General features: G+C 34.3%; 1 protein-coding gene across 1 annotated transcript in view; it reads left to right on the top strand.

Annotated features, from left to right (window-relative positions):
- Positions 1 to 27,867, top strand: part of LOC150084905 (proteasome subunit alpha type-6-like) — a 67,137-nt gene that overhangs the window by 17,618 nt on the left and 21,652 nt on the right. The window contains exons 2-4 of the mRNA XM_090375632.1: positions 5,701 to 5,795; positions 11,012 to 11,093; positions 22,005 to 22,160. Coding sequence (XP_090231758.1) covers positions 5,701 to 5,795; positions 11,012 to 11,093; positions 22,005 to 22,160 — 333 coding nt within the window. The remainder of the gene's footprint in view (positions 1 to 5,700; positions 5,796 to 11,011; positions 11,094 to 22,004; positions 22,161 to 27,867) is intronic.

Genomic DNA, 27,867 nt, shown 5'->3' with positions numbered 1-27,867 from the left:
TTGGCCATTTTCATACATCCTTATTGTAATGATTCCGTTTGGAACTTTTGAATAATTTCAAGTTTTTGTTTAGCTGAAAACGCAACTCTTTTGTGTTTACCCATCATTTTCGCGATTTCTAAACAAAAAAAAAAAAAAATCCGACATCCCTGACATAAATAACGAAACAATTTGTCGTTTTGCACTGCAATGGAACACAACAATAAACGCGATGCACTAAAACAAAGTAAACATTTGGGCTCTCTCTCTTTTTTTTTTTTTTTTTTGAGCGGAGGGTGTGAAGACAACGAGGATTGCAAGATAATAGGTACACTAATCTCCAATGACAACTTATAATGCTGCTTGTCGCTTATTTACGACTTGCAAAATATCTGTTTATACCTATTCTAGTTATTACTTGAATTTTTTTGATTTCTGGCTTTTTTTTTTTTTTTTTTTTTTTAAATTTTTAGTCTTGAAGTGTCCTGGTTAATCGAGAGTCTGCTGTATATAATTGATAAAAAGCTCTGGTAAACTAAACCATAACTGCTATTATACATTAATTGATCCTGTCATTTATTGATAGATACTGTAGATTTAAAATTAGTGTTTGGACCAAACAGGTTCATTTCATAATGATTAAAATTTTAGCAGAGTATCTATTTAAATGAACATTACATGAGTAGTTGGTTGTTGCTGACACTATTTTTAATAAATATTACTCCTGAAGAGGTTGTGGACGATAATAAAAATTGAATGCAGTAAATTTGGAGTATTTACTCAATCCTCTCTAACTTGTTTAAATCACTTAGGGCAAGCAAAAGCTGTTTATCATATATAGAGGCAGAATGTTCAATTCTGCCTCTATATATGATATGATGGTGGAACAGGAAGTTCCACCGGTCTTGGAACTTCCTGTTCTTATAAGTGAAACCTCCCCCTTTATGATTTGAAATAGCCAAGTCCAGATGGGTTGCATACCCATATCTGCCAATTATCCAAATTTGGCAGACTGTTTTTGACCATTCCACTCCTCACAGGTCTAACCATAGCATACATATATGCAACCCAAAGGAACACCATTTCTCATTGTCTCAGGTGTCTCTCTTGCTCTCTCACTTACTCAAAATGTTCTTTAAATGAAATTTGGCAGATTGTCACAAGTGGCTTTACTGGAATTACAGTATATTGCTCTTCATTCAATTCCTACTATTAGTTCACACTCTCCCTATATATATTTATATATCTTGTTCAAATTTTCAATCGTTAATAAAATACTTTTTATTCATCCACTAAAGTTCAAATAAATTTTTTTAAACTTGTAGTGGATGACACTTGATGTTAATACAGTTTATTCAAATATTAATTCATTAATTAAATTTAATTAATTAATTTTAGTTTTATATGGGAGAAAAAAATTTCTCTTATATAAGATATTTAGCAGGATATAAATTTAGGAATAAAATTGAAATCAACAGGCAGTAGCTCAATCGGTAAAATGCAAGGATTTCAGTATTTTTCACGTGAAGGTGAAGAATGAGAGTTCAATTCTTGCGAAAATTAATAATTTTTTGATAAATTTTTGTTATTCATCCACTCAAGTTCAAATACATTTTTAAACTTGTAGTGGATGACATTTGATATTAATACAGTTTTTTCAAATATTAATTCATTAATTAAATTTAATTAATTAAATTTAGTTTTATATGGGAGAAAAAAATTTCTCTTATATAAGATATTTAGCAGGATATAAATTTAGGAATAAATACCGTCAGTGGCGAAGCGTGTAGATCGCTGGAAAAAAATTTCTTTTTCAGATTCTTTATTCATTCTGGGTTCTAGTCTGAGTCAAGGAGGGAACAAAATGGAAAATGAAACATGTGAATAAAAATAATAGTCCAACACCATATATAGAAAGGAAAATGGAAAACTGCAAGGAAATTCACTTTCTATTTTGCCACTTAATATTGTGATTCTGTCATATGTATATACATATTTATATTAATTGTAATTATTTAATAAAAAGTAACTAAAATAAAATTTTTCTTTGTTGACCTAAGTAGGAATTGACTTTAAAATTTTTTTTTTTTATATTACTTGTTTTCCTTATATAATCACCTTCTGACAAAAACTTGCTATTCAAGATAAGGCCAAAAAGTACATGTATTCACTGAATTGAATATAATCTAAATGAGCAGACAAGCATGTTCTGAAGAAAAACTTCTGATTGCATATGTAACTTTTCACATGTATAATAAAGCCCCCGTTAGTAGACTGTGGTCGCCCAATGCAGCAATTTAGTAAGGAACCAGTGAAGTTTCAACATAGCTATTGAAATAGTTTGAGAAAATAATGCTGCACTGCACTGCATTGTTTTTCTGTTGTGACTGTCTGGGGACAAAAGTATCCCCAGACAGTTCCTTCTGTGACAGTAACAGGGCTTGGGCTTAGTCTCTTTAGAAATGACTGTTTATTTACAAGTTGACCTAAAGTAACTATTATTTATAATCTAATAACATCACCCAGAAATATTACTGCACTTACTAAATTGCTGCATTGAGCCAATGCAACTCACTAATAGGGATTTATTATACTGCAACAAAAGTTACATTTTCAATTGGAAGATTTTCTCCCAAACACTGTTGGCTGTTTATTTACATTCTATACATTTATTCACTGTTCAGCACCAAGTTGCTAATTGAGGCTACCTGTTGTCTGATGAGGGGCCTAAATAGAACTGAAACTGGTCACAACCATGCCTTTGAGTTTTTAATGAATAATAAATTTACCTGATGGGCAATGTTAGTTACTAGTATTAGTATTAGTAACGGCCGCATGGTGCAAGAAAGCCTATGGCTTATGCTGCACCAGCCAAAAAAAAAAAAAATCCGAACAAAACAATGATAAAAACAAAAAATAAATAAATAAATAAATAAATAATAATAATTAATAAATAAAAAAAATAAAAAGGAAATTAAACCTATCATCCTATGTGCTTCCCTTACCCGAAAGTACTATCCAGATGACCTTTGAATTTCCCCAAACTGTCGGCCTCTACCACCCGTGAAGGCAACTTATTCCAGTAATTTATAACTCGCTGGCTAAAATAAAACTTCCTGCAGTCCAATCTAAACATTTCCCCCCCCGTAACTTGAATTTATGTCCCCTAGTTCTAGCATCATTTATAATCTTGAAAATTTTGTCCTCATTCATTTTACTGATGCCTCTCAGAGCTTTAAACACCTCAATCAAATCTCCTCTAAGGTGTCTAGTTTCCAAACTCTGCAACCCACATATACTAATATCATTTTGACATAACAGATCAACTCATGGATAAACATGAGTTGTCAACTCATGGCAAAAGATGCTAAGAAAAACAGCAAGGATTTCTTTACTTATATAAACTCTAAAAGGAAGGGGATGAATCTGATTGGTCCCCTTGACATCGATGGTTCTACTGTTGATGATCCTGCTCAGATAGCAAACAAACTGAATGAGTACTTTGCATCTACATTCACATGTGAGGAATTATTAAGGTTTCAAAATGGCAGAAGGTTATCAAATTGAAGCAGGATACTTAATGATTTTGTAATAACTGCGAGCAAAGTGGAGGAGAAATTGTTGAAGTTAAACATAAGAAAAGCACCTGGGGTGGATGGGATCTATCCAGTTATATTAAAGGAGGCGGCAAAGCAACTAAGCAAACCCTTAGCCGTAATTATGAGAGCATCCTTGGACTCAGGGGAGGTTCCCACGGACTGGAGATGTGCAAATGTATCCCCAATTCACAAAGGGGGATCGAAGGGTGACATGAGTAATTACAGACCAGTTAGTTTAACTTCTGTTCCGGGTAAAATAATGGATTCACTGGTTAAAGATTCATTGCAGGACCATCTAGTCAAGACTGCTTCACATAAAAAAATAAATAAATAATTCAGACATAGCATGGGTTTGTTAAGGGGAAGTCTTGTCTGACAAATTTGATAGGATATTATGATGTGGTTACAAAGGAACCCGATGCAAAATATAATTTTTATATCATATACTTGGATTTCAGGAAAGCTTTTGACACTGTTGAGCATGGAAGACAATTATGCAAATTGGAGCAGAATGGTATTAAGGGTAAGTTGCTGCAATGGATAAAAGGATGATTAAGTGGGAGAAGACAGAGGGTGGTAATCAATGAGTGCTGCTCTTCGTGGACTAATGTTATTAGTGGAGTCCCACAGGGTTCGGTGTTGGGTCCACTGTTGTTTTGTATATTTATCAATGATATTGATGAAGGTATACCAGGCTTAATGTCGAAGTTTGCAGATGATACAAAGGTTGGCATGGTCGTGAATGACAGTAATGGCAGTGTACTACTGCAACAGGATCTAGATAATTTGGGCAGATGGGCTAAGAAGTGGCAACTGAAGTTTAACCTTGACAAATGCAAAGTACTGCATATGGGTAGAAGTAGCCCCAGAGAAACGTACCAACTGTGTGGTACTACACTTAAGGTGGTAGAAAATGAAAAAGTCCTGGGTGTAATTGTGCAGTCAGATATGAAGTTTTCTGAGCAATGCAGACAGGCTGCCAGGGCAGGTCATGGGGTATTGTCAATGATATATAGGAATTTTGCTAGCAGGGAAAAGGTGGTGATTATCCCTCTGTATAAGGCAATGGTCAGGCCACGCCTTGAGTACTGTGTACAGGTCTGGAGGCCTCATTTTAGGAAGGATGTAGATTTACTTGAGCGTGTACAGAGAAGGGCAACAAGATTGGTGAGGGGAATGAAGGGATCCTCTTACCAAGAGAGGCTTAAGCCACTGCAAATTGCAGTGGCTGGAGACTAGGCACCTGTGTGGTGATCTGATTGAGGTGTATAAGGCCTTGAATGGGTTGAGCATGCTGAATTCTGATGGGATCCTTCTACTTGTTCAGATTATGAACCTAAGGGGGCATAAATTCAAATTAAGAAAGGACAGACGTAGAATAGATGTGTGGAAATTTGCCTTTAGCCAGTGGGTGGTTAATTGCTGGAACAAACTTCCATCTGTCGTTGTGGAAGTTGATAGGTTGAATAAATTTAAGGAGGAACTGGACAGGCATTTGGAGGGAATGGTGTAATTTTTTTTTTTTTTTTTTTCTGGATGATGCTGCATGAGCTCATACACTTGCTTTCTTGCATCACATGCCACTACTACTACAACATGGTTATTGCTAAACATAGTTCTTTTGTTGTGACAGGAGAAACAAAAGTGTCCACAGACAGTCATGACAGAAAAAGATAAGCATTATTTTCTCAAATCATTTAATTGTCCTATCTCTTGATAAATTTTTTTCACTGTATGCTTCAACTGTCATTTTCCAGTCTCTAAGGCTGATTTTAAAAAAAGAAGGAAAAAACCAGTTTTATGCAAGCTCCTTGTTCAAAAAATATGTTAACATTCAGTAATATGAAATTACTTACTGTCAACAACAGAGTAAATGTAAACCTTTCCACGTGTACTGTAAAAAATGTAGGCATCCTGGGTGATAAAATAAAATTTTTCTTATTTGTGTTCAGATATTTCTAAAAATTGAGCCCTAGTACTTTTTTTTATCCTATGTTCATTTTGGTGAAGACACAGCTTAATAGAATTAAGTTGAAATATTTATTGCCGTTATCAGCTGGTAGTTAAATAATTAGTGTTATGTTATTTTGATCATCCCTTTATTTCTTTCTTTCTTTCTTAGAATATGCTTTTAAAGCTATTAATCAAGGTGGATTAACCTCAATAGGATTGAAAGGAAAAGATACAGCTGTACTTGTTACTCAGAAGAAAATACCTGTAAGTAAACTGAATAAAATTCTGTTGCTCAGTGTGTTATGACTTAAATATCAGTGAAGTTAAAATATGGACAAACTTGCTTTCTCATAAAATGTGCTCAAAATTATTGTGTTCCTTGTTATTTTTGTAATTCTGTGATCTGTTTTATTGGTGGGAAAATTATATCCCACCACAAAAATATTTTATATATATTAAAAAAAAAAAAAAAAAAAATCCTGTTCCCCATATACTCCTCAGTAGAAGAGGATTGGAAAGACGGGTTAGAAACAGTAAAGTTTCCCAGAATGGTCAAAATGCACCTAGGTGGTTTTCATCCCATGCTTTAATTTATGTAACTTTTTTTTTTGAATAGGTGTGCAACAAAACCATAAGTTGGGACAAAGTTTTTAATGAAACTTGTGTAATGTTTAGAGCTATTTGTGTTAATTAGAATATAGAATTTGTTTTTGCTAGGTTTGAGGGAGACAACCTTTTGTTTTTTGTTAGAGCGTCTGTGCAGCGTGTGTGCTTATTTTATTCAAAAGGTATCTTAGCGTAGAATACTGATGATATGCTAATTTTAATTTTCCTATGTTATAAACATTCTTTAATTAAAAATGAAATCCTAGAAAAGATGGAAAGACATTGTTTTATTGTACCAATCACATTTTTTATAATGAATACTTTTGAAATATTATACAATTTGTTATTGTTAACTTCTAAAATGTAATTTTGTTTAGTTTAAAATGTGTTTTTTTTATATTTAACATTAAGTTTACCTTTTTCTTCCATTGTTGTTACTGAGATTGACCACATTCACATTTTCACACGAAAGTAGACTTTGATAATGTGAGCAACCACCAGAGACACTCAGAAAAACAAGGCTAAAGAGAGAAGAGAAAGTGTTAAATGGATATATTATTAACTATATTATCAGGAGTTTAAAATCAAAAGATGTTTTAACTATAAATAACAGTTATTCCATATCAGTTGAATATAAAAGCTTTTCTGGATTTAGTGTGATTCGTTCTTATGGAAACTAAGTTAAACACAGGATAAGTTGGCCTTTTGAAATTTTCAAATTAAATTTGCATTCTTCCAGATGACAGTTTAAACATGAAATACATGGAAATGAAATGTTTTATCAGTAAGAATCTTCTCTCAAGTAACATACAGTGGATTCCGGTTATTTGGGGCACATCAGGACTAGTGCATTTTGACCCAATTAAGCAGTTGCCCCAATTATGCGAAGTTTCACGTAAATAGTTAAAAATACAGTGGACCCCGCTTTATGATTGATTCTCTGTACGATCAAATCATGTTACGACAGACTCGCCATAGTAAAGTACCGTTCACTATACGATATGTAGGGTGTCTCCGTAGCCAGGTGGGAAGGAGCAGCAGTGCGTAGTACACGCTTCTTGATTAGACTGGGGTTCAAGCCCGTCACCACCAAATACGGAGGATGTGGAAAGGTCAGGGAATGACCACCGCATATCCCAGAGCAATATGGCCTTAGTTGCTAATGCTCCTAAAAAAAAAACCAAATAACAAATACGATATGTAGTAAGCGCCGGTCATTGTGATCACATTTGTGAATTGAATTTTAATTCTATTAATTAAACAGCAATATTTTAATTAGCAAAAATAAGTGGAATGTTATCCACAGGCTATAAAAGTAAAGATATATTAAGCACAAATTTACACTTTATTACCTTAGCAATTAAAAAAATTAAATGATATGTGAAAATCAGAAGAATATTTTCCACAGGTTAGCAAAATAAAAATAAATTTACGCTTACATGCAAAGCTTAATTAATACATACTGTAGTATGTACATACTAACTAGTTTATTTCTGTTCACTGACATTTTGGGAGGTGAGGGTTAAAATTTGAAAATAAGATAAGCAAGCAATAACAAAGAACATGGCATGCCCAAATTGCAACTAACATGATACGCACAAGTGAGAATGGAGTAACAAGTTACAAAGCTTAAAAAATAGGAATGAAGAGAAGATTCTGAAAATTTATTTATGTTTTTTATATGATTGAAGATTTCATGGAAGGGAAAACACATTTCACCATAATAACATAAAAACCACAGAAATCCAGCTGTCGGTATTATCGCAAATTCAGTCAGATAGAGTTTACTATCCATTTATAACAGACTGCACTAAGAGAAAAGCACAATAAACAGGGGACTGCTAATTGTTTTTGTTTTATGATCGTGACCTCCAGAAATACGACCGGACCATGTAGTATGGTCGGAGACAATCCTAGGGTAATCTCGAGTGGTGCAGTCTCTTGCTCTGATTAAACAGTATGTTGTCCCAATTAAGCAAAGAAAACCCCAGCTGTTTTCTCGATTAGGTTCTGTTCTTTAAGATTTGTCCCAAATAAACGGCTGCCCCGATTAACTGGTTCCCCAAATAACCAGAATCCACTGTATTTGTTATCAGAGTTATTCTAAAGAATCACAGGCAGAAGAAAAATTTGTTTCCTTTGTGTATAACCCATGCACAGTGTTTAGTACTTAAGGTTCTAATCCTTTCATGCTTGGGATTTTCATTAAAAATAAAAATAAAAGTTGGCATTATAGAAATAAATCCCTAAGGGAAAAGAAGTGACCATACAAGAAACATTCTAAAAAAATTGAAATTTGCTAATGTTAATTTTTCTATTTGAACATAAAATGCTAAAATTAGTTTAACTGCTAATAAAGTTAGTTTAGTGGCCACCAAATCTTACTCAAAAAAAAAAAATATATCTACAAAATATATATAGAAGAGTACTTCAGAGAGTGCCACATAGTATTAAAAAGTAAAGGTTATATCTAAACTTTTTTTTTTTTTTTATCTGACAGCAATGTTATGTCAAATGTTCAAAGCAACTCAAAGTGAACAGTAATGGAATGTGACACATCAGAAGTGAAGTACTGTAAACTTGTTAGGAACAATTTTTGTCATCAGTGTGGATGGCATTGTACATAGACTGTATATAGCCCATAGCAACTGAGACATGTTTCACATGTGCAGTGGATTGAAACTCAGGATGTCAGAGTTGTTGCAGAATTAGTTGCCACTCTTGTTTGGCACACTTGCATGTATGTATAGTTCCTATTGTGTATTGTAAGAACCATCCCAGATTTCATTAAAATTGGAAAAACAGAAATCCAGCAATTATTTCTTTATTTCTCTCTCTTTCTCTCCCCCCCCCATACATATTGTGGCTGAAGCACTGGATATTGTTTGCTGCTGTGTGCACTGATTGGAAGAATGAACGGACAGTATAGTGGATATGCAGGAAAGAAATGTTCTTGGTTTGTGCATATCAAGTTGTTGTTTTGTGAAGAGCTTTTTTTGTTATCAGTGTACTAAATAAATAAATCACGAGTTTTTACTATTTGCTTATATTAATCATGAAATAAATGTTATTTCAATTGTTATTAAAATCCAGGGTGGGTGGAATCAAGCCAAGTATTAAATTATAAAACTGAGTGAATATTATATTGTGAGGTATGTGCGGTGATATGAAAATAATTACTTTTATATATTATCAGCTGATTAATTAGTAATTAATGAATAACACTTTTGTTAATCACAGAAAAAGAAAAAAATGAGTTAATTTTCAAATGAAAATTGAATGCACCCAATTCTAATGTACTACATACTAACTTGTATACTTGCTGTTTTCGTGTGATTAAGTATCATTGAACAGTTCTGCTGAGCTGCAATATGTTTTCTTGGACTGTCCCGGATGTGCTTGATTGGATTCATGTTAAGGGAGTAGGTAGGCTAATCCATATGGATTATACACTCATCTTTCAACATTTTGTTGATCAGCTGTGTTCTATGGGGTTGATCATTGTCCCCTCAGAATGAATTCTTTGCTTACAGCACCAGTATAGGGCAGGATCATGGGGTCACATGATCTCACCTCTATATTTCTTTGCAGCCAGAGCCACATTTCCAATGATGTAGAGGTCTTTATGACCATAGAGACTAATGCCACACCCATACCAGCAATCCACCTTTGCTGAACTGGATTCCTGTACATACACAAGAGTTGTTTTGCATTCCTCTTTCACACCACACTATGAATCAACAAGAATTCTTGCATGGTTTTATCTCCATTTTAATTGTATTTTGCTAATTTAATAACACCAACTAAAATCAACTGAGATATATATATGTGAAATTTTTTAAATTTCATATATTATATTTTTATATTTTATATTAAAAATATATTATTTTTTATAAAAGATACAAATTGTTTAGGTATTTCACTTTTATACTTTGCATGCAATTAAAGTCACTGTTAGCTGTGTGGTTGTAAGTGATTTATTCCATTTGTAAATGTATCAATGTGGTCATAGGGCAGTCTATTTTCAAGGTGAAGGGTAGATTGCATGTGGATTTTATTGCTATAATGTTGATTATTAATTATTTTTCATTTTTGTGGACAAATTATGGTAGCAGTTTTTTATATATATATATATATATTGTACATCAATAATGTACAATATATAAATCAATAATAAAATCCAGAAAGCTGAATTAAGCTTGTATGTGTATTACTTTTTCACTTTTGCCTGAAGGGGCCTTCAAACCTGTAGGTAATCTTCATTAAAATGCATTCATTGATGGATGGTTGATTCTTGCCGTACTTTTAATGTTTTTAATAAATGGTGTGAATAAACCTCCACTCACTTTAGTTGCTGTCTTGATCTGTGTAAAAACGTTTTGGACATACAAACACATCTGATAATTTTATTCATGTTAAATGCCAAACTGTTAATATTCTCTTCTTCGTATAGTATTATAATCTCATAGTGTTACTTAAATTACTGTTGCTTATGCCGATTCGCATTAGTAGATATAAAATTTATGTGAACTATATTAAATTAGAAGCTCTATATAACGACCCCCCCCCAGGGGAATGAGAAAATAGTTGTTATATTGGAAGGGTGTTATATTGACTGTTCATAAAATACATAGCATTAGGTTAATGAGAAATTGGCCGGGACCAACCACATAGGACGTTGGAATATATGGGACATTAAAAAGAGGGTTGTTATAAAGAGGTTCAACTGTATCTAGTATTGTGATACATGGCCAATTCACTTCTCCTGTAGACCATAACATTGACTTTAATGGCAACTTTTTTTACCAATTTTTATAAATGAGTTGAAATATTAGTTTTGTTTCATCTTTATCTTTTCACTTTCCTGTATATAGGACAAACTTTTGGATCCTGGTACCGTAACTCATCTTCACAGGATAACAGATTATATTGGCTGTGTGATGACAGGCTTAGTAGGCAAGTTTATATTTACTCCAAAATTAAATATGTTCATGTAAGATACAAAAAAAAGTGTTGCACATATTAAATAATTTTAATCAAACTGTAGCTGTAGTTAGATGTGTCAGAGAGAGAGAGAGAGAGACTAAGCAATGAACAAGTTTAATCACATCATTCAATAAATTACCTACCTAAGGTACTTTTCATAGTTATATTTCAGAGATTCATGATTTATCATGTTCCTACATATCTTAATCTGAACTATACTTTTGGTCCCACTATGTTTTTAGGTTGTGCTGCTGTAACAGAGGATTTCTGTATCAAATTATGGATTTGCTGAAATTGGAGCATTGTTCAGTCATCAAGTTTCTCACCAAAGAAAAGAAATGGACCAAAGGTAATTCATGAAAGGATGGTGACTGTGTATGGCAACTGTGCACCTTCAGAGTAATTCTTGAATGAAATTCTGGTCAAAACAATTCAAGTGGGATAGAGAATCCATTGAAGATGATCCATGTCCAGGAAGGACTGTGACAGCAACCACTCCAGAAATGTGCCAAGCTGTGGAAACCCTTGTGCTGAATGACAGACATTTAAAGGTTTCCCAAATCTCTAGGGCAGGGGTGGTGAACCCATGGCATGTGTGCCCAAAGTGGTGCTTAAAAATTTTTTTAGCATGCAGAATTCAGAGCATCCCAAAAAAATTCAAGCTTCAAAACATCTTATATTTTTAATGAAGGATTTTATTTTAATACCTTTATTAAAGCATCTTTGAAATAATGTCTTATTTCATTCATTTTTTTTTTTCTTTTTTTGTTATGCTTTTTTTCAAGTAAAATGGATGTGAGAAAATAATAATATACTGTGCAAAATTCTGAGGAGCATGCGAGGGTAGCTCTTTTAAAATATTTAACCAATTTTGGCACACACACCCTTAAAAAGGTTTGTTATCCATGCTCTAGGGAATGTGACATATCTGAGGGAACAGTTATAATCATCCTCCATGAACATTTGGAGAATGACTAAGGTCAGTGCAAGGTGGGTCCCTAGATTTCTGACCCCTGTGCAGAAGTACTTTAAGGGAGAATTGTGAGGAGAATTTAGAGCTTTATGGAAGGGATCCTGAAACTTCCATCTCCAGAATTGTTACTGATGATGAAACGGTTCCTCACTGGGATCTGAGACCAAGCAAGAATCAGTGCAATGGAAGCACAAGGGCTCTCCCCACTCAAAAAATTTTGGACACAAGCTTCACCTGTCAAGATTGTGGCCACAATTTTTTGGGATGTTAATGGAATTTGGTACATTCGCTACTTGGGACACAAGCAGACAGTCAGTGGGAAGTCAAAGAAAAAATGCTATGGAAAACTTTCTAGAGGTGTGCTGCTTATTCGTGACAGTGCACAGGTCACATGCTGTTGCTGCTGCTTTCAGAGACTGCAACTTTACATAACTTACCCATCCACCTTACAGTTTGGATCTGGGCCCCAGTGACTATTTCCTGTTTCGAGAAAAACAGAAAATAGTCACTGGACACCTTAAGAAAAACATACATGGATGTCGCTTTGCTGATAATAATGAACTGAAGTCTGCTGTTTGTGTGTTCTTTGATGGTCAGGAAAAAGAATTTTGTCTGGTATTTCCTCATTGCCAACACATCATTACCCCCACCACCCAGTCGGTTGCGACAGCGTGTACCAGTCTCCACTTTGTACTGTTTCAGTGTGGAGTGACTGGCCACGTCACTTCATTTTGTGACAACCCAAGTTCTACTGGACCGATTTAAAAAATTTAAAGTGTAGTGATTTTTTTTTTTTTTGTCATTTTGGGTAAGAAAAACATAATTTTGAAATTGCCGGGGGGAAAAGAAAGAAAGAAAGAAACGTCATTTTGGGCTGCCATGGCAAAAAGCTCATAAGACTATCTTAAATGCCTCTAAACTGAAGAAGATTGCAAAATCAGCTGCAGAACATCAATGGGAATGTTGAGAATTTGCAAAAATGGTGAAAAATTTTGCTTCTGCTAGACTAAATCAGCCATCAACAAGTTGGGACCAACCATCTGTGCATTTTGTTAGTTAGCACAAATTAGATTATTAGATAGCACAAATCAATTGTATCTTGTGTTCCTGAAATTGAAAGCTAAAAAATTATGTAAAAAAAATAAAATTTGTATTTCTTTATTTCAAAAAAATTTAATTCTACATGGATATTTCACATGGAACATCTTTTGAGCATATTTTTTATCACTTTTATAGTTTAAATCCAATATGCATAGATTAAAAAAAAATACAGTACATTATTGTAAAAAGGTTATGCACAATTTAAAAATGTGAGATGATATCCTTTGGTAGTACACTTTGTGTGGAATGTTATGGTACAACATCCAACAGTAGTCTGTCAACGTGTTTTTTCCAGAAACCTTGGTAATGATTTTCCATTGACATAATAATGTCTTGATGGAATCATTCCATAGCAAGTAACAAGTTCCTTGCCATGCTAAGGTTTCTGAGAAAGAAGCCTAAATGCAAATGCAGGAAATGGAGTTTCGGTGACATTTGACAGCCCATTTCTTTTTTTGCGTCGAACAGTTTCCAAATTGTATCTTTGTATGTGGGAGGCCTGCAACTACCAAAAAAAAAAATTTCAACAAAGCCATTCGAAAGCCTATCATGCTTTTAATTCTAATACATTGAGGTATTTTTCAAACTTTTATCCTGCAGAAGTTCCCTAATTTGACACCCCACAAATATTCCCTCTTTTGCTTTCATGGTACTGATCTTTGGAAATTTATCACTTAAGTGATGAAATCATCTTGAATTCATCTTATCTGTCACTTTTCACAAAACTCTTCATTAGGCCAAGCTTAAGTGAAATGGAAGGATAATCTTCATTGGATCTGCTAGTGGAATGTACTTCACACTAGTCATTCCTGGCTCATATATGCTTCTTTGAGGCCAGTCATGTCTGGTGTGATGATGTTTAGTGCAGAATGGCTGTCTCATAGGTATAGGAAACAATATTTTGTGAACTCTCCTTGCTTACCCATTAAGAAACCAGTGACTTTGACTTTACTAAAGATATTCCATTGTTGAGTGCTGTATTGAATTGCTTTGAATAGTGTCTTCACGATATAGTATGTCTCCTTTAGATGAGCAGAGGGGACAATGGGGATGGATGGCTTTAGGTTCCTATACTTTTAGACTTCACTGTGAAGAGTATATCAAAAGGCAGTATTTAGGTGTAACATACTCGAGACAATTCTCTAAAAATTTCATTGATATCATGGCAGTATTTTATTGTAGAGTAAATGGTATCATGGCATGATACCATTTACTCTGAAGAATTTCACCAAAACTGTTTATGAATAGTGAGACACTAACTAAGAGTTTCTGTTTTAATTTTATGTTTTCTTGAGGCAAGAAGTTTGGTTTTATCTTTAGAGAGGGCTAGACCTCTATTGAGGTTATTCAGCTCATATTGAGTAAACAGCTCTTGCTCCAACGTTTTTTTGTCAGGTGTATGCTCAGAATCATCTGAAGTTCTCAGGTCTCCGCCAGTTTCACCTTCAACACATTCCATTTCATCTTCTAAAGAATGTAGTCTCTGCTGCAGAGGTAATGGAATTGTCATACTGTCATTGTGATGGATTGGTCTCCTCATTGAATACATGTTCAGATAAACAATCTCTGCTTATTCTTCTCTGAAAATCCAGATCTGTTTACATTACAAAAGTAATAATCACCATCATGTTCTTTTTGGCTCCCTCCCTATCATGGGTATGGCAAACAGCATCAACTTTTTCCTTTAGTTCAACCAGTCACATAATCCATTTGAACAAGCAAATAATGTGCTGCTCAAACCTTATTTGGGTTATTTACAAAGCAGCCAAAGTATAATGATAAATTTTCTAGATATCCATTGTGTGATTGTACACCTTTATAATTTAGTTAGGAAAGGGCTGCACACATATAGCAGAATTTGTTGGGGTGGTTTTTACACTTTTGAGTTATGATGATGAATATATTTCAGTATTTCACTGGATCTTATGTGAAACAATTTTTAAAATCAATAATTAAATTATGAAATGACAAGAATATAAATATATTCAAACAATTGCATAAATACGAATGTATAACCCATAATGATAGTTACATTCATGTAGGTTGGCTGAATAGGTATGTGAATGGTATAATCAGTCTCATCGTGTTCACATAATTGATCTCATCATGAAAAATAGATCTGATAGAGGAAAACTGAAAACAGATTTGGAATTGATATGTAGAGTCCATGTGTGTGTGCATGCATCTTTTTTTCAATGAAAAATGCTTGTTGATCCTGTGTTATTTAATAGTTCTAATATTCCAAAGAATTATTTAATCAAGCATTAAATCAGTCAGGTTTTTTTATGCTTTTCTTATTTTTTAATTCTTGAAAAACTTTTCGGGAGCATTCAGTATACTATGGATTTATACTTAAATTAAAAGAAAGGCTCAAGGCATAATATATTATGAGTTTAAAATACACTATAAAATATCGGTGTAAATACACCATAGTGAACTCATAATGAAAAACTACATAGTAGTGTAAAAGCATCGATTTGATTGTATCTCATTGTGACAACCTTCACAAATTACCATGTATTGTACTACCTTAAATAAGTAACATTTCACTAATAGAGAAGACTATTGTTACTTATTCTCAGTGGGCACCACCACCCAGACGGCAGCATTTCAAGGCTTGTTAGCTTAGTGTGTGGGCAGATACCCTGGTGTTGCAATCATGCCAACCCAGTTGTCAAGATATTTACACAATGTGAGAGATGCCAAAAGGTGTGCAAGATGATACTTAAATTAAAAGATAAATGCTCAAGGCATAATATATTATGAGTTTAAAATACATTATAAAATATCGGTGTAAATACACCATAGTGAACTCATAATGAAAAACTACATAAGTAGTGTAAAGGTATCGATTTGATTGTATTTCATATTGTGACTACCTTCACAATGAGTTACAATGTATTGCACTACTTCGAATAAGTAATGCTTCACTAGTAGAGGACTATTGTTACTTATTCTCAGTGGGCACCACCATCACCCAGACACTGTTTCAAGGCTTGTTGGCCTATAGTCGGTGCCAAGATAATACTTAAAGCTATTTATGTGGTTTTTCATTATGAGTTCACTATGGTGTATTCACACTAATATTTTATAGTGTATTTAATTTAAGTATTATCTTGCACACCTTTTGGCATCTTTCATATTGTGGAAATAACTTCAACTGGGTTGAGGTGATTGCAACACAGGGTATCTGTCTGCCCACCGAGGATAAGCCAATAAGCCTTGAAATGGTGCCATCTGGGTGGTGGGTACTCACTGAGAATAAGTAACAATAGTCTTCTCTATTAGTGAAGCGTTACTTATTCGAGGTAGTGCAATACATGGTAACTCATTGTGAAGGTAATCACAATACGAGATACAATCAAATCGATCCCTTTACACTAATTATGTAGTTTTTCCTTATGAGTTCACTATGGATTTATTTACTGGCTTATTGTTTGTTTTTAGGGCCATCATATAGTATATATTTTTGACATTTGCATATTAAATTTTAAATACTGAAAGTGGATATACATCAATGCACTGCTTTTTCTCTAATAAACTAGTAATCATTTTTAGTGCCCAGTTGTTTGCTTTTCTTTGCTTGCTTGCTTGATAATCAACATCAAAATTATGCATATATTTCTGGCAGGCATTTTTTGTAAATGAGATTGGCAAGTGTGTGTGTGCCCAGATATCCCATTTCTACACACACACACACACACACACACACACACACATATATACACACACACACATGCACACAATGTGAACTTTTGCAAGTTCAAGTGTATTGCAAAATTTATAGTTTTTATTGATTGCATAAGAACTTCATTTAGGCTCTGAGACTATTTTTTGCTGATAAATAAAACAAACATTCTGTTTTTGTTTGTTTCTTATGTTTTCTGCTCTGCCTATACGCCTGTCATTATGCATGTCACCCCATCCTTGTGTAGACTAACACAATTTTTTCACAATTTTAGATCCTCACATCCTTGACTAACACAATTGTTAGTCAAGGATGTGAGGATCTAAAGTGTTTATAAAAGAATAGTATTCCACTAAAAAAAGGAAACTAAATGAATTAAAAAAAAAAGAGAGATGAAAATTCTTTTTATGAGTAATGTTCTGAACCTTCAATAAATAGATACCTGATTCCAATAGATTTTATAGAAAAATTTGATTCCAAGTGGAGCCCTTCCCCAACTAGTTACAGTATAAATTTTAAGCAGAACCATGTGCTATCATCATTTCTGAGACTTGTTTTTGGGAATAGAATTTCTTCCCTTTAAAAAATGTATAATCAGTTTTGGACAGCAGTTAGAATAAGTATGTTATCTCTTGGCCAAAACACACTGTTGTAAAGTGAGTATTGGACATGGTTCTCAGCAGTTGTGTTGTTACTCTGATTATACATTGTCCACTCAAAACATTGACTGGACAATGCTTGTGGTCACCCATCACCAGTGAAGCCTAAAGTTTCATCTGACCGGCATTATAGGACTATTGATGACTAGGGGGAGAAGAAAAAAAAAATTTGACTTTTCTGATTAATCATGTTCATACTGTACCATGTGGACAGAAGGTGGAGGGTACAGTGGCAAACTGCAGAGAGGAATCACTCCGATATTCTGTCCACCAGAAATAGGCAGGTGTGGGCGATGTTTTCCTGGAGATCTTTTGGACCTCTCATACGCATCCCTTCTACTGCACTCTGTATTCTAAAAACTACCTCGTTGTGACTGATACACCCCTTCATGTGGTGACTTGTCTTCCTGGATGGCACAGGTGTGTTCCAGCAGTATAATGCCACATTGCTCAAGAGTGGTACCTTGGCCTCCAACTTTGCTGGACATGAATCCCTTAGAACACCTCTGGGGTTATGTGGGTTGAGAGATCTGGTGTTTGGATCCTCCATCATGGATTGTTACCGATCTGTGGGATGCAATTTCTGGTGGCAAGAGGATATACCCACTACAGTAGACTGTTGAAATAATGGCACCCCAAATAATGGAACATTTGAGCTAAAGCCACTTTGAGATTGGATGTTTACATACAGTGCAGAAGTCTTGCAGTGCCAAAAAAAAAAGAAAACGGCAAGTCACATGATTACTGTATTTGTTTACATTCACTATTTTGAAAGTGAATTCTGTACTAATATCACGGATTACACCACTGTTTTACATTTATTTTTAATTAAATACCCCTCACTATGGTTCCTAAAGTTAATAAACCTCATAAAGAGAAGAAAAGAAGAAAAACATTAAAGCTTAGTGACAAACTTGATATAATCCAAACTATTATATCACCCAGAAAGCTATTCCATCTACCCATGTGTATTGTGTCTGTAAATTGCTTGTGTTCTCTGGTCGAGTTGCCTGTTTTGCTGGACGAAAAACCTTGCTATCTATGCCTGAGACTGACTAACTCAGCCACGGAGTAAAAAAAAGCTCATTAAAGTTCCTCGCGTCATCGACGGGATTCGAACCTGGGCCTTTTCCACCCGGCGTGAAGAGGACGGCGACAAACCACTGTGCTATCCCCGCACAGATTAAACTTGATATAATAAAGAAAATAGAATGGGATGTAAGTAGGAGTGTATTAATGGCAGAATGTAACACTGGATCGTCAACATGTTTATTTTTTTTTATGCACAGTTAATAAAATTGCATTCTTAATATCTCTATTTCTTATTTAACCTAATTATTTCTGCATTAAATGTATTAAAAATAAAACTTTCTAGATAACAGAAAAATCAAAATAATTGCACCTTGAATCCCTGAGGGTACATTATTTTGAAAGTCTACTGTATTAGGTCATAATGTTTTGTCGACAGTGTATCTGGGCATGGTGAACGGGTTAAAGGAATACATAGAATAAATCATTAACCAGAACTGTAATTAGAATTGTATAACACATTACAAAAAAAAAAAAAAAAAAACTAAGCACTTTCATCACTCATGGGCTGCAGTTGCTTATATCCCACATGAGTTTAATCGAACTGTCAATTCTACAAAAGTGGTCCCCTTTATCTGTGTGTCTGACACTTAGATAAAGGAGGCCACTTAATGTCAAAGGCATGTTGCACTTTTTTGTGTAACATGCCTATGATAATAAGGGTGCAACTCTCCCCCTCATTTTAGTTAATATTTCAAGCAGTAAGTTTCATCGCTGTACTATTATGGTACAGTGATATTTGTGAGTTGGTATTGTGCTACACTGATGCCACTGTTAGAGCTTAGTGGGCTGGTAGGTAAATAGATATCTGGTATAAAATATATGGCATATGACAGAAACTCTTCTACAGATTATGTGGTAGAAAAACACTGGCTTGGACTGTTCTTTTCCTCCCAGTGTCACAAATCAACACCAAAAAAAATTCTTTGGATCTGCCTTAAAATGTAGATATTGCACCAAATGTCTCTGCCTACAACTGTTTTTATCAGGTATTAAAGGTTGTTTGGACTGTGTGCAGAAACCTTCCCAGGGTTTCTGAATGTGTTGCACTCTTTTCTGTAGATCTTGAGGGTATTGGCTATATAGCAAGTGGTCAGTCTTCTGTCTTCCATTATCCATAGAGCTGATTGAAAATTTCAGTTGTGGCAATGTGTGAAGGCCTTCTGGAACCAAAGGTAAACTGATGAAATGTCTTTCATAAGATAGGGGTATACCCACAGATGTAAACAGGGTGATTCAGAATTGCGTGTCATAAATTCGGCAGTGGATTCTTGAGAACAGAAGGAATTGAAAAATGTTTTTTGAAGTTTTTTCAAAAACATTGTTTTTGTTAAAGAATGTTAAAGTTTTGGGCTGCCACTTCTGATATCACAAAAGATTATGCAAAGCTGACACAATTACTTCAGAAGGATACAGCAAATAACATAAAACATATCGTTGATGTGAATCCAGAAAATAAAATTTATTATAAAATATAAATAATATTGATTTACAGGGTACAGCTTCATGTATTGAGTATGTAAGAAGATAGGCCTCAGCAGTCCATTATGGATGGGGTGATCACAATTCAAGTGATCACCGGGTGCCTCTGTAGCCAGGTGGGAAGGAGCAGTGGTGCGTAGCACATGCTTCTTGATTAGACCGGGGTTAGAGCTCGTCACCACCAAATACGGAGGATGCGGAAAGGTCAGGGAATGACCACCGCATATTCCCGGAGTAATATGGCCTTAGTTGCTAATGCTCCTAAAAACCAAATAACAAACAAACAAACAAACAAACAACAGTGATCACCGAGTGCAGGTCAAGCTGGCAGTGAATGTGTTAAGATTTGTTGTACAACCTTCAAGTTTAGTGATTAAACATATAAAGAATGAAATGTTATGTATAGGGATTATAGCCCCACCTCTTTTTTTTTTTTTTTAACCTCAGAACTTCTCACTTATTCTGTATAAACCATAATGTCATCGACATCTGTAGTAACTGTCAGTTATGAAGGCAGTACCTATTTCATACATTGCCATATGGGTTTCACATTTACTGCTTACATACACTAGAGACTAATGTATTCTTGGGTTTGTCAGAGGACATCACTCATATATAACAGACTATTCAGAAGTTCTCTTAATTTGTTAAGAAGTTTTTAAATGTAGGAGGAAAATGGTTAACTGAGCTAATATTTATTTTTTTTTTACAATTTTTGCAAATTTTAGAATTTCAAAATATTTCATATTTTTATAGTTATAAGATTTGCAGTTATCTTTATCATAATCAGAAGGATCATGTTCTAATTCCACTACTTTTATTATGATGTACTCTAAGGTCTAATATGCAATCTCTTTTTGGTAGTCTTTTTTCCTGTAGGCACAACTAAAAATGTGTCCACCAGACACATTTTTAGTTGTGTTAACATATATGCTAACAACCTATCCGTCAATCCACACATAACAGCACGACTCCTATTGGACAGATTTGTGAAGTTTTATAATTGGGCCTTTTAGAAAGATTTGTCGAGCTGTTCCAAATTTCATCAAAATCAGACCATTAGAAATCCAACAATTATTATTTCTTTGTCCATCTGTCTGCATGTAATAACTTGACTCCCAGTTGATGGATTTTCGTGAAATTTTATATTTAGGTCTTTCAGAAAGGTCTGAATATATAAATCTGGCAATTATTTTTTATTTTTGTATATGTCACATAGGCTATCCATGTATCGTATATTGTAGCTGAAGTACTGAATATTATGTTGCCATGTGCTGGTTGGAAGAACGAATGGGCAATATGGCAAATGGGCAGAAATGAAGTGTTCTCATTTGCACATTGATTTTATATATATGTGTGTGGAATATATATATATATATGTTTAAATAAAAAAAATAAAATAAATTATATATATGTGTGTGTGTAATTACAATTAAAACGATGCCCTCTACGCTACATACGTAGTTCAAATATATGGGTTAACTATGGTGTATTTACACCGATACTATATATATATATATATATATATATATATGTGTGTGTGTATATATATGCATATTAACACAAGTAAGGATTGTGTTCATTAGTTAGAATGATTCTAAAAATTGCTGTTTTTTAGAATCATTCTGGGCTTAAAAATGTTATACCATTACTAAACAGTAGCCAAAAACAGTTTGTCACTAAATCCTTTTGAACACAGTTCTGTGGGAATTGTGTTAATTCTGTAATATTTTGTGAACCAATTAACATAGTTCTATCAGAATAAATTTATTGGTTCACAACATCTTTTTGATCCCTGCTCAGTAATGGTATAACTTTTTTAAGCCCAGAACGATTCTAAATATGTTAGAACACTGTTTCAAGAGCCAATTTTTGTTATTTTTAAACAGCTGATGGACATTCTCAGGTACAACGGGCTAGATATGAATCAGCTAATTGGAAATATAAATATGGGTATGATATTCCAGTGGATATGCTTTGCAAGCGAATAGCTGACATCTCTCAAGTTTATACTCAGAATGCAGAAATGAGGCCACTTGGATGCAGTTAGTATCACTTTTAGAAATATTTCTAGTTATAATATATTGTTATTTACCTTTGGAAAACCGATTCAACTGAACAAAAACAGACATTCATTGATTTTCACAAAATTTGATGTACTTAATATAGTGTTAGCCATATGGTGCAAGGAAGCTTAAGGTTTATACTGCACCAGCGAAAAAGAAAACAAAAGAAAAAAGAATAAAATAATAATAATTAAAAAATAAAATAAATAATTAATAAAAGAAAAGGAAATAGACAACCAATGCTTTCCCCAAACTGTCAGCCTCTACCACCCGTATAGGTAACTTATTCCAGTAATTTTATTTTACTGGTATAAATTACCTACACTTTAACTACAGTTAATAAAATAAAACAGTCTAAACATCTCCCCACATCTTGAATTTATGTCCCCAAGTTCTAGAATTATTTATAACTGTTAAAATTTCATGCTCATTCATTTTACTTTTGCCTCTCGGAGCCTTAAACATCTCAATCAAGTCTCCTCTAAGATGCCTAGTTTCCAAACTGTGCAACCTATATATTCGAAGTCTTTCCTTGTATGGATGCCCTTTTGCCGATCTCACCAGGCGAGTTACCCGTCTTTGGTCCTTCAAGGTTTGGTGTCTTTTTTTTTAGGTGTAGTCTCCACACTTGAACACAGTATTCCAAGTGTGGTCTGATAATAGCCTTATATAATGGAATTATGATGCCCTTATCTCTACTAGCAAAAGTTCGATAAATCATATAGGACACCATGGGCCTTCCTTGCAACCTATCTACGATGCTTGGAGAACTTCATGTCTGACTATATCATAACGCCTAAGTCCCTTTCTTCCACTACTGACCTTAGTTCAACTCCACAAAGTGTATAAGTTATTTTGGGGTCACTGTTCCCCAGGGTTATTTTGGGGTCACTTAAGTTATTTTGGAGTCATTGTTGTGCATAGCTGCCACTTAGAATTGACTTCATTTTTTCTGTTTTAGTGGATAAAGTTTTTAAAACAGCGCAGAATAAGACCATTAGTACCATCATAAATTGAACATAAATGTATTGTAACTTACAGGGATAATGATAGACTTGCGAAAGATCTTGAAAGGGAGTGGTGATCACAATCATCTCTATAGAGTTCAGTAAAAGTATTTCAAGATTGGGTGATATTGAATTTTTCAGTTAAAAAAAAAGTTACATGGTGTTACCATCAAATTAAAACATTTGTTTCCATTAGGAAATTCCAGTCATTACTGTTTCACAAAAAATGGAAGCCTGCTGGTCGTGATATATGTATTTTATTTATTTGTAGGGCCATTGATATTGCTATATACTAATTTAACATAATCAAAGTTTTAACCTTTTATGCTGAATGGCAACTGCTTCAGACCACTTGAGGGCTAATGAGACATCAACAAGTTCCAGAACAGACTGCCATATTGCTGCTTAGTATTTTAAACAAATAAGAAAATTGCCTTATAGTGATAGTAATTTAAATGTTAATTGTGGTGGGAGTTGTGATTAAGGAAGTTTGTTCTGTCTTGAGTATTAAGACCATTGTGTTTGCTCATAGCAGTTGAAAAACCTGCTGGCCACAAAATACATAGACAAATGAAGTAGTTTCTAAATTTATTAATTTAGAAATATTTATAAATAAACTATATATCTGAACAGTGTTTTCTGTTTATTCACTCAGTGAATGTGTAGATAATAACCATAAAAGATAAAATATCTAGATGTGCTTGCATTGTTAATACATAAGAGTTCCATATATGGGAATGCTTGTGTACAACTTTTTTTGACAAGTAACATATGGTCCATCTTCACCTCTTCTCTTCTGTCTGGTATCTCCTTCCTTTGTATATATTGTAACAAAACTCATTGTACCCTATTTCTAGGTAACACAATTTCCATTAGCCTTATTATGTCAGTGTTAGTTGTCTTACCTAGTTTACTCATTCATTTTATTGACAATACTCCTGACATTACTGTGGACACAGTTCATACTGTGTGTTCTTGCATTGTTTTCTTAGCATTAGTTTCCTGATAATTAAAAAAAAAATTGTTGTTCTTGGCACATCATTTCCAACATCAGAAGGCTCTGACTTTTGTGGTTTTCTACAAGAAACCTGAGATGTGTGCAAGTGTTATTGTGATCCACCATCATCATCACAAAAATCATTCACATCTGTATTACCTGGTTCTCCCCTTACCCAAGTAATAGTTTCAATGAATCCTTAAGAGCTCCTCATTGACATTTGCAAAAGCCTTTTAGCTTATAGTCCCTCCTGTTGTGCATGGGCAGAATTGTTGATAAATATATTCTAACCTAATTTGTAGCATTTTTTCGGTATTCCTTTTTATCTATCCAGCAGATCATCAGTTTTTGTACAGTTATTATTGTTAATTTACAGATGAATAATAATGCATTCAACCCCCCAGTTTTAGTTCTCAGTAAACAGAGTGTTTCTAGTCTACTTATCTTTATTAAAAACTGTTATTTATTTCCCTAACAGCAGTAGTTCCTCCCAATAACTAAATCTAAATCTTTCTGAACCAGAGCAGTCTGTGTTAATATAATTATATTCTCTTCCATAATTTTCTTTTTGTAGTTAAGCTTGTTCATCTATTATTACACTGCAATGGGTATTTTACAGGAAAATTGGCATTAAGATGAAGCTGACAACAAGTAGAATTTATTCATTGTTTTTACTTATTTTTTGGTACATAATGTGTTCAGATTATAGTACAAAAAAAAAAAAAAAAATTTTTTTTCTGACACAGGTATCATTTTCTTTAAGTGAATTACAATATATGTGGATTACTTTATTCACATAAATTTGTTGAGGTAGTTTTTTATTATCCCTCCCCCCACCAACTACTGATCATTTTTTTTTTTTATGCAGATTAATTATCCATAGTGCTATGGCTATTCCCCTCCCTCCACTTCCTCTCACCTAACTCATTGTATGTTCCTGTGACCAATGGCATTTTAAATTAACAGAAAAGGTTTTAGTATCTGTTGCACAGTTCACAGTGCTCTTATTGTAGTTTGAAACTGCTGTATTCGTCTACTATGTTGTTGCTTTTAGAAATGTCATTCAGCATTGGATAACATACATCTTTAAGTGGGGAAAAAAAAAAAAAAAGTTTCAGTAGTACTACCGTATTTCCCCATGTATAAGACGCACCTTTTTTCGAAAAATTTGGGGTCTAAAAACTGGGTGCGTCTTATACAGTGGTTGTAGATTTTTTTTACTTGCATTTCCTGCTTTTTCACGCTTGTTGTATTTGCGCTCATTGTTTCGCACTTGTTACCAGTATATTAGGTTATGTTTTGTCACGTTCTGCCCAGAAATGGCTCAGAAAAGATTTTCGTACAGTGCTGAATTCAAGTTAAAAGTGATCCAGTTTGTAAAAGTGAATGGAAATCGTGCTGCTGAACGCAAGTTTGGTCCTTCTCCAACTGAGAAAACAATCCGAGACTGGCTACGGGAAGAAGAAACCCTACTGAAAACACCATGGCAGAAGAAGGCCATTAGAGGCAAGTCAGCAAAATGGCCTGATTTAGAGAGGGAATTGAAGATATGGAATGAGGATCAAAGGGCAATTGGAATTCCTGTGTCCACAAAGATGGTTTAGCATGAGGCAAGAAGAATTGCTGATGAAAAAGAAGTTACTAATTTCAAAGGAGGACACAATTGGTGCTTCAGGTTCATGAAACGGAATGGACTAAGCATGCGTATATGCACCAGACTTGCCCAAAGGATGCCTGAAAGCTATGAGCAGAAGGTCCTTGAATTTCATCGTTTTGTCATTCAATGTCGGAAGACATCAGTTTGAGTTGGGACAGATTGCAAATATGGACAAAGTCCCCCTTCAATTTGATGTCCCAAGTAGCAGAACTGTTGATAAGAAGGGGGTGAAAACTAACTGTGAAGACAAGTGGACATGAAAAGACCCATTATACAGTTATTCTAGCTTGTTGTGCCGACAGAACCAAGCTGCATCCTATGCTGATTTTCAAATGCAAAATGCCAAAAGAAGACATTCCTCGAGGAGTGATTGTCCACATTCATGACAAGGGTTGGATGGATCAGGATGGGATGAAGATTTGGTTTGAGAAAGTTTGGAGCAGGAGACCAGGTGGGCTCTTATGCAAACCTGCCATATTGGTGCTTGATCAGTTCAGGGCACACATAACAAAAAATACAAAGCAAGATTGCTGCAGAGCAAAAAACAAACTTGTTGTCGTACCTGGAGGCTTGGCATCCCAGCTCCAACCGAATGGAACCAATTGATGAAGTCTTCTGGGGGACAATTTGACACCAGCAGGAAGAGTGAAGAAACCAGCTATAGGAGAAGTTTGTACCTGGGTGAAAAGATCCTGGGATAATATCAAGATTGAGATCGTTGTCAAGTCATTTAAGAAGTGTGGCATTTCAAATGCCATAGATGGAACTGAGGACAAAGCAATACATGAAGACAGTGATTTGTCATCAGACACAGATGAGGACAAGCTAATGGATGGGAGTTTTGACAGTGATGAATTGTATGAATTTTATGATGAATAAAACTTGAGTTCAATAACTTTATGTAATACATTTTTTTTTTTTTTTTTTTTTTCTTTCAAATTTCGGGCCCCAAAATTAAGGTGTCTCTTACATGGGGAAATACGGTAATTACAATTTTTTTTTATGTAAACTCCAAACACAAGAGATATTAGAACCTGTAGTGCTTGGGTTGGAGGTTGAGAAGACGAAAGAAGATATTTGTTGACATTGGACTTGAACTTCTGTAGGCTGTAATTTTCAGGAAATACGTATGAAGGAAGGTTGTTCCAGAAAACGGCAGTTGAATGAATAAACAAGTAAGATTAAAAGTTGGTTCTGTGAGTTTGAAGTTGGACAGCAAATGGATGTTGGCTGGTGATAAGAGTAAGAGTGTCCAAAACAAGAAGTAAGAGTGTTCGAAACAGCAAGGTTATTGGCTAGTTCTAAAAGGGTTTCCTTACCTTTGTCATCTTCATTTGCCATCTCATTCTCGTTGGCTTCATTTTGGGAGCATAAAAATATTTTTCCAGGATTTAATAAGAGTAGATGTTTTAAGATCGTTCCAAGCTTCTGCCAACCAGTAAATAATGTCCTTGATGTTTATTTTTTTAAGATTCTCAACAATGCTGGTCCCTGTTTCAAGATTTTGAAGCAGATATTTTAAGAGACATTGCCTATAGTTGCATTTCAAAGTCCCCAAAACACCTTGATCTAGAGGTTGAAGAAGGGATGTCACATTAGGTGGCAAAAACTAGTTCACTTTCATCTGGATGGGATGGAGCATTGTCCAAAATTAAAAGTTCTTTATAGAGAAGTTTCTTTTTGTTCAAATATTCTTTTTTGTGCTAGGGACAAATTATTCATGAAACTGTTTTAAACAAACTTGAATTCATCTCTGCATTTTTTTTTATTTGCATAGTTAACAGGCAAACGTTTTACATTTTTTAAAGCTTGGGGGTTTCCTTGACTTTCCAATGAGAGTTAAAGTTTATGCTCCCCTGATGAATTTGAGCATGCCAGTACCATCATTCCCACCTTGCTTCATTTATAACCAGGAACTGATTTTTCTTTTCTAGCTGCAAGTGGATGGGAGCATTTTATAATTCAGGCTCATTTTGTCACAATTTTAAATTTGATCCAAATTCAAAATTTTCTTAAATAATTTTT

Source organism: Mastigoproctus giganteus, chromosome 6 (genome assembly GCF_048544385.1).
Source record: "Mastigoproctus giganteus isolate SK-2022 chromosome 6, ASM4854438v1, whole genome shotgun sequence".
Taxonomy (NCBI): Eukaryota; Metazoa; Arthropoda; class Arachnida; order Uropygi; family Thelyphonidae; genus Mastigoproctus; species Mastigoproctus giganteus.
The sequence above is the reverse complement of the archived record's forward strand: the minus strand, read 5'-3'. Positions and strand labels throughout refer to the sequence as shown.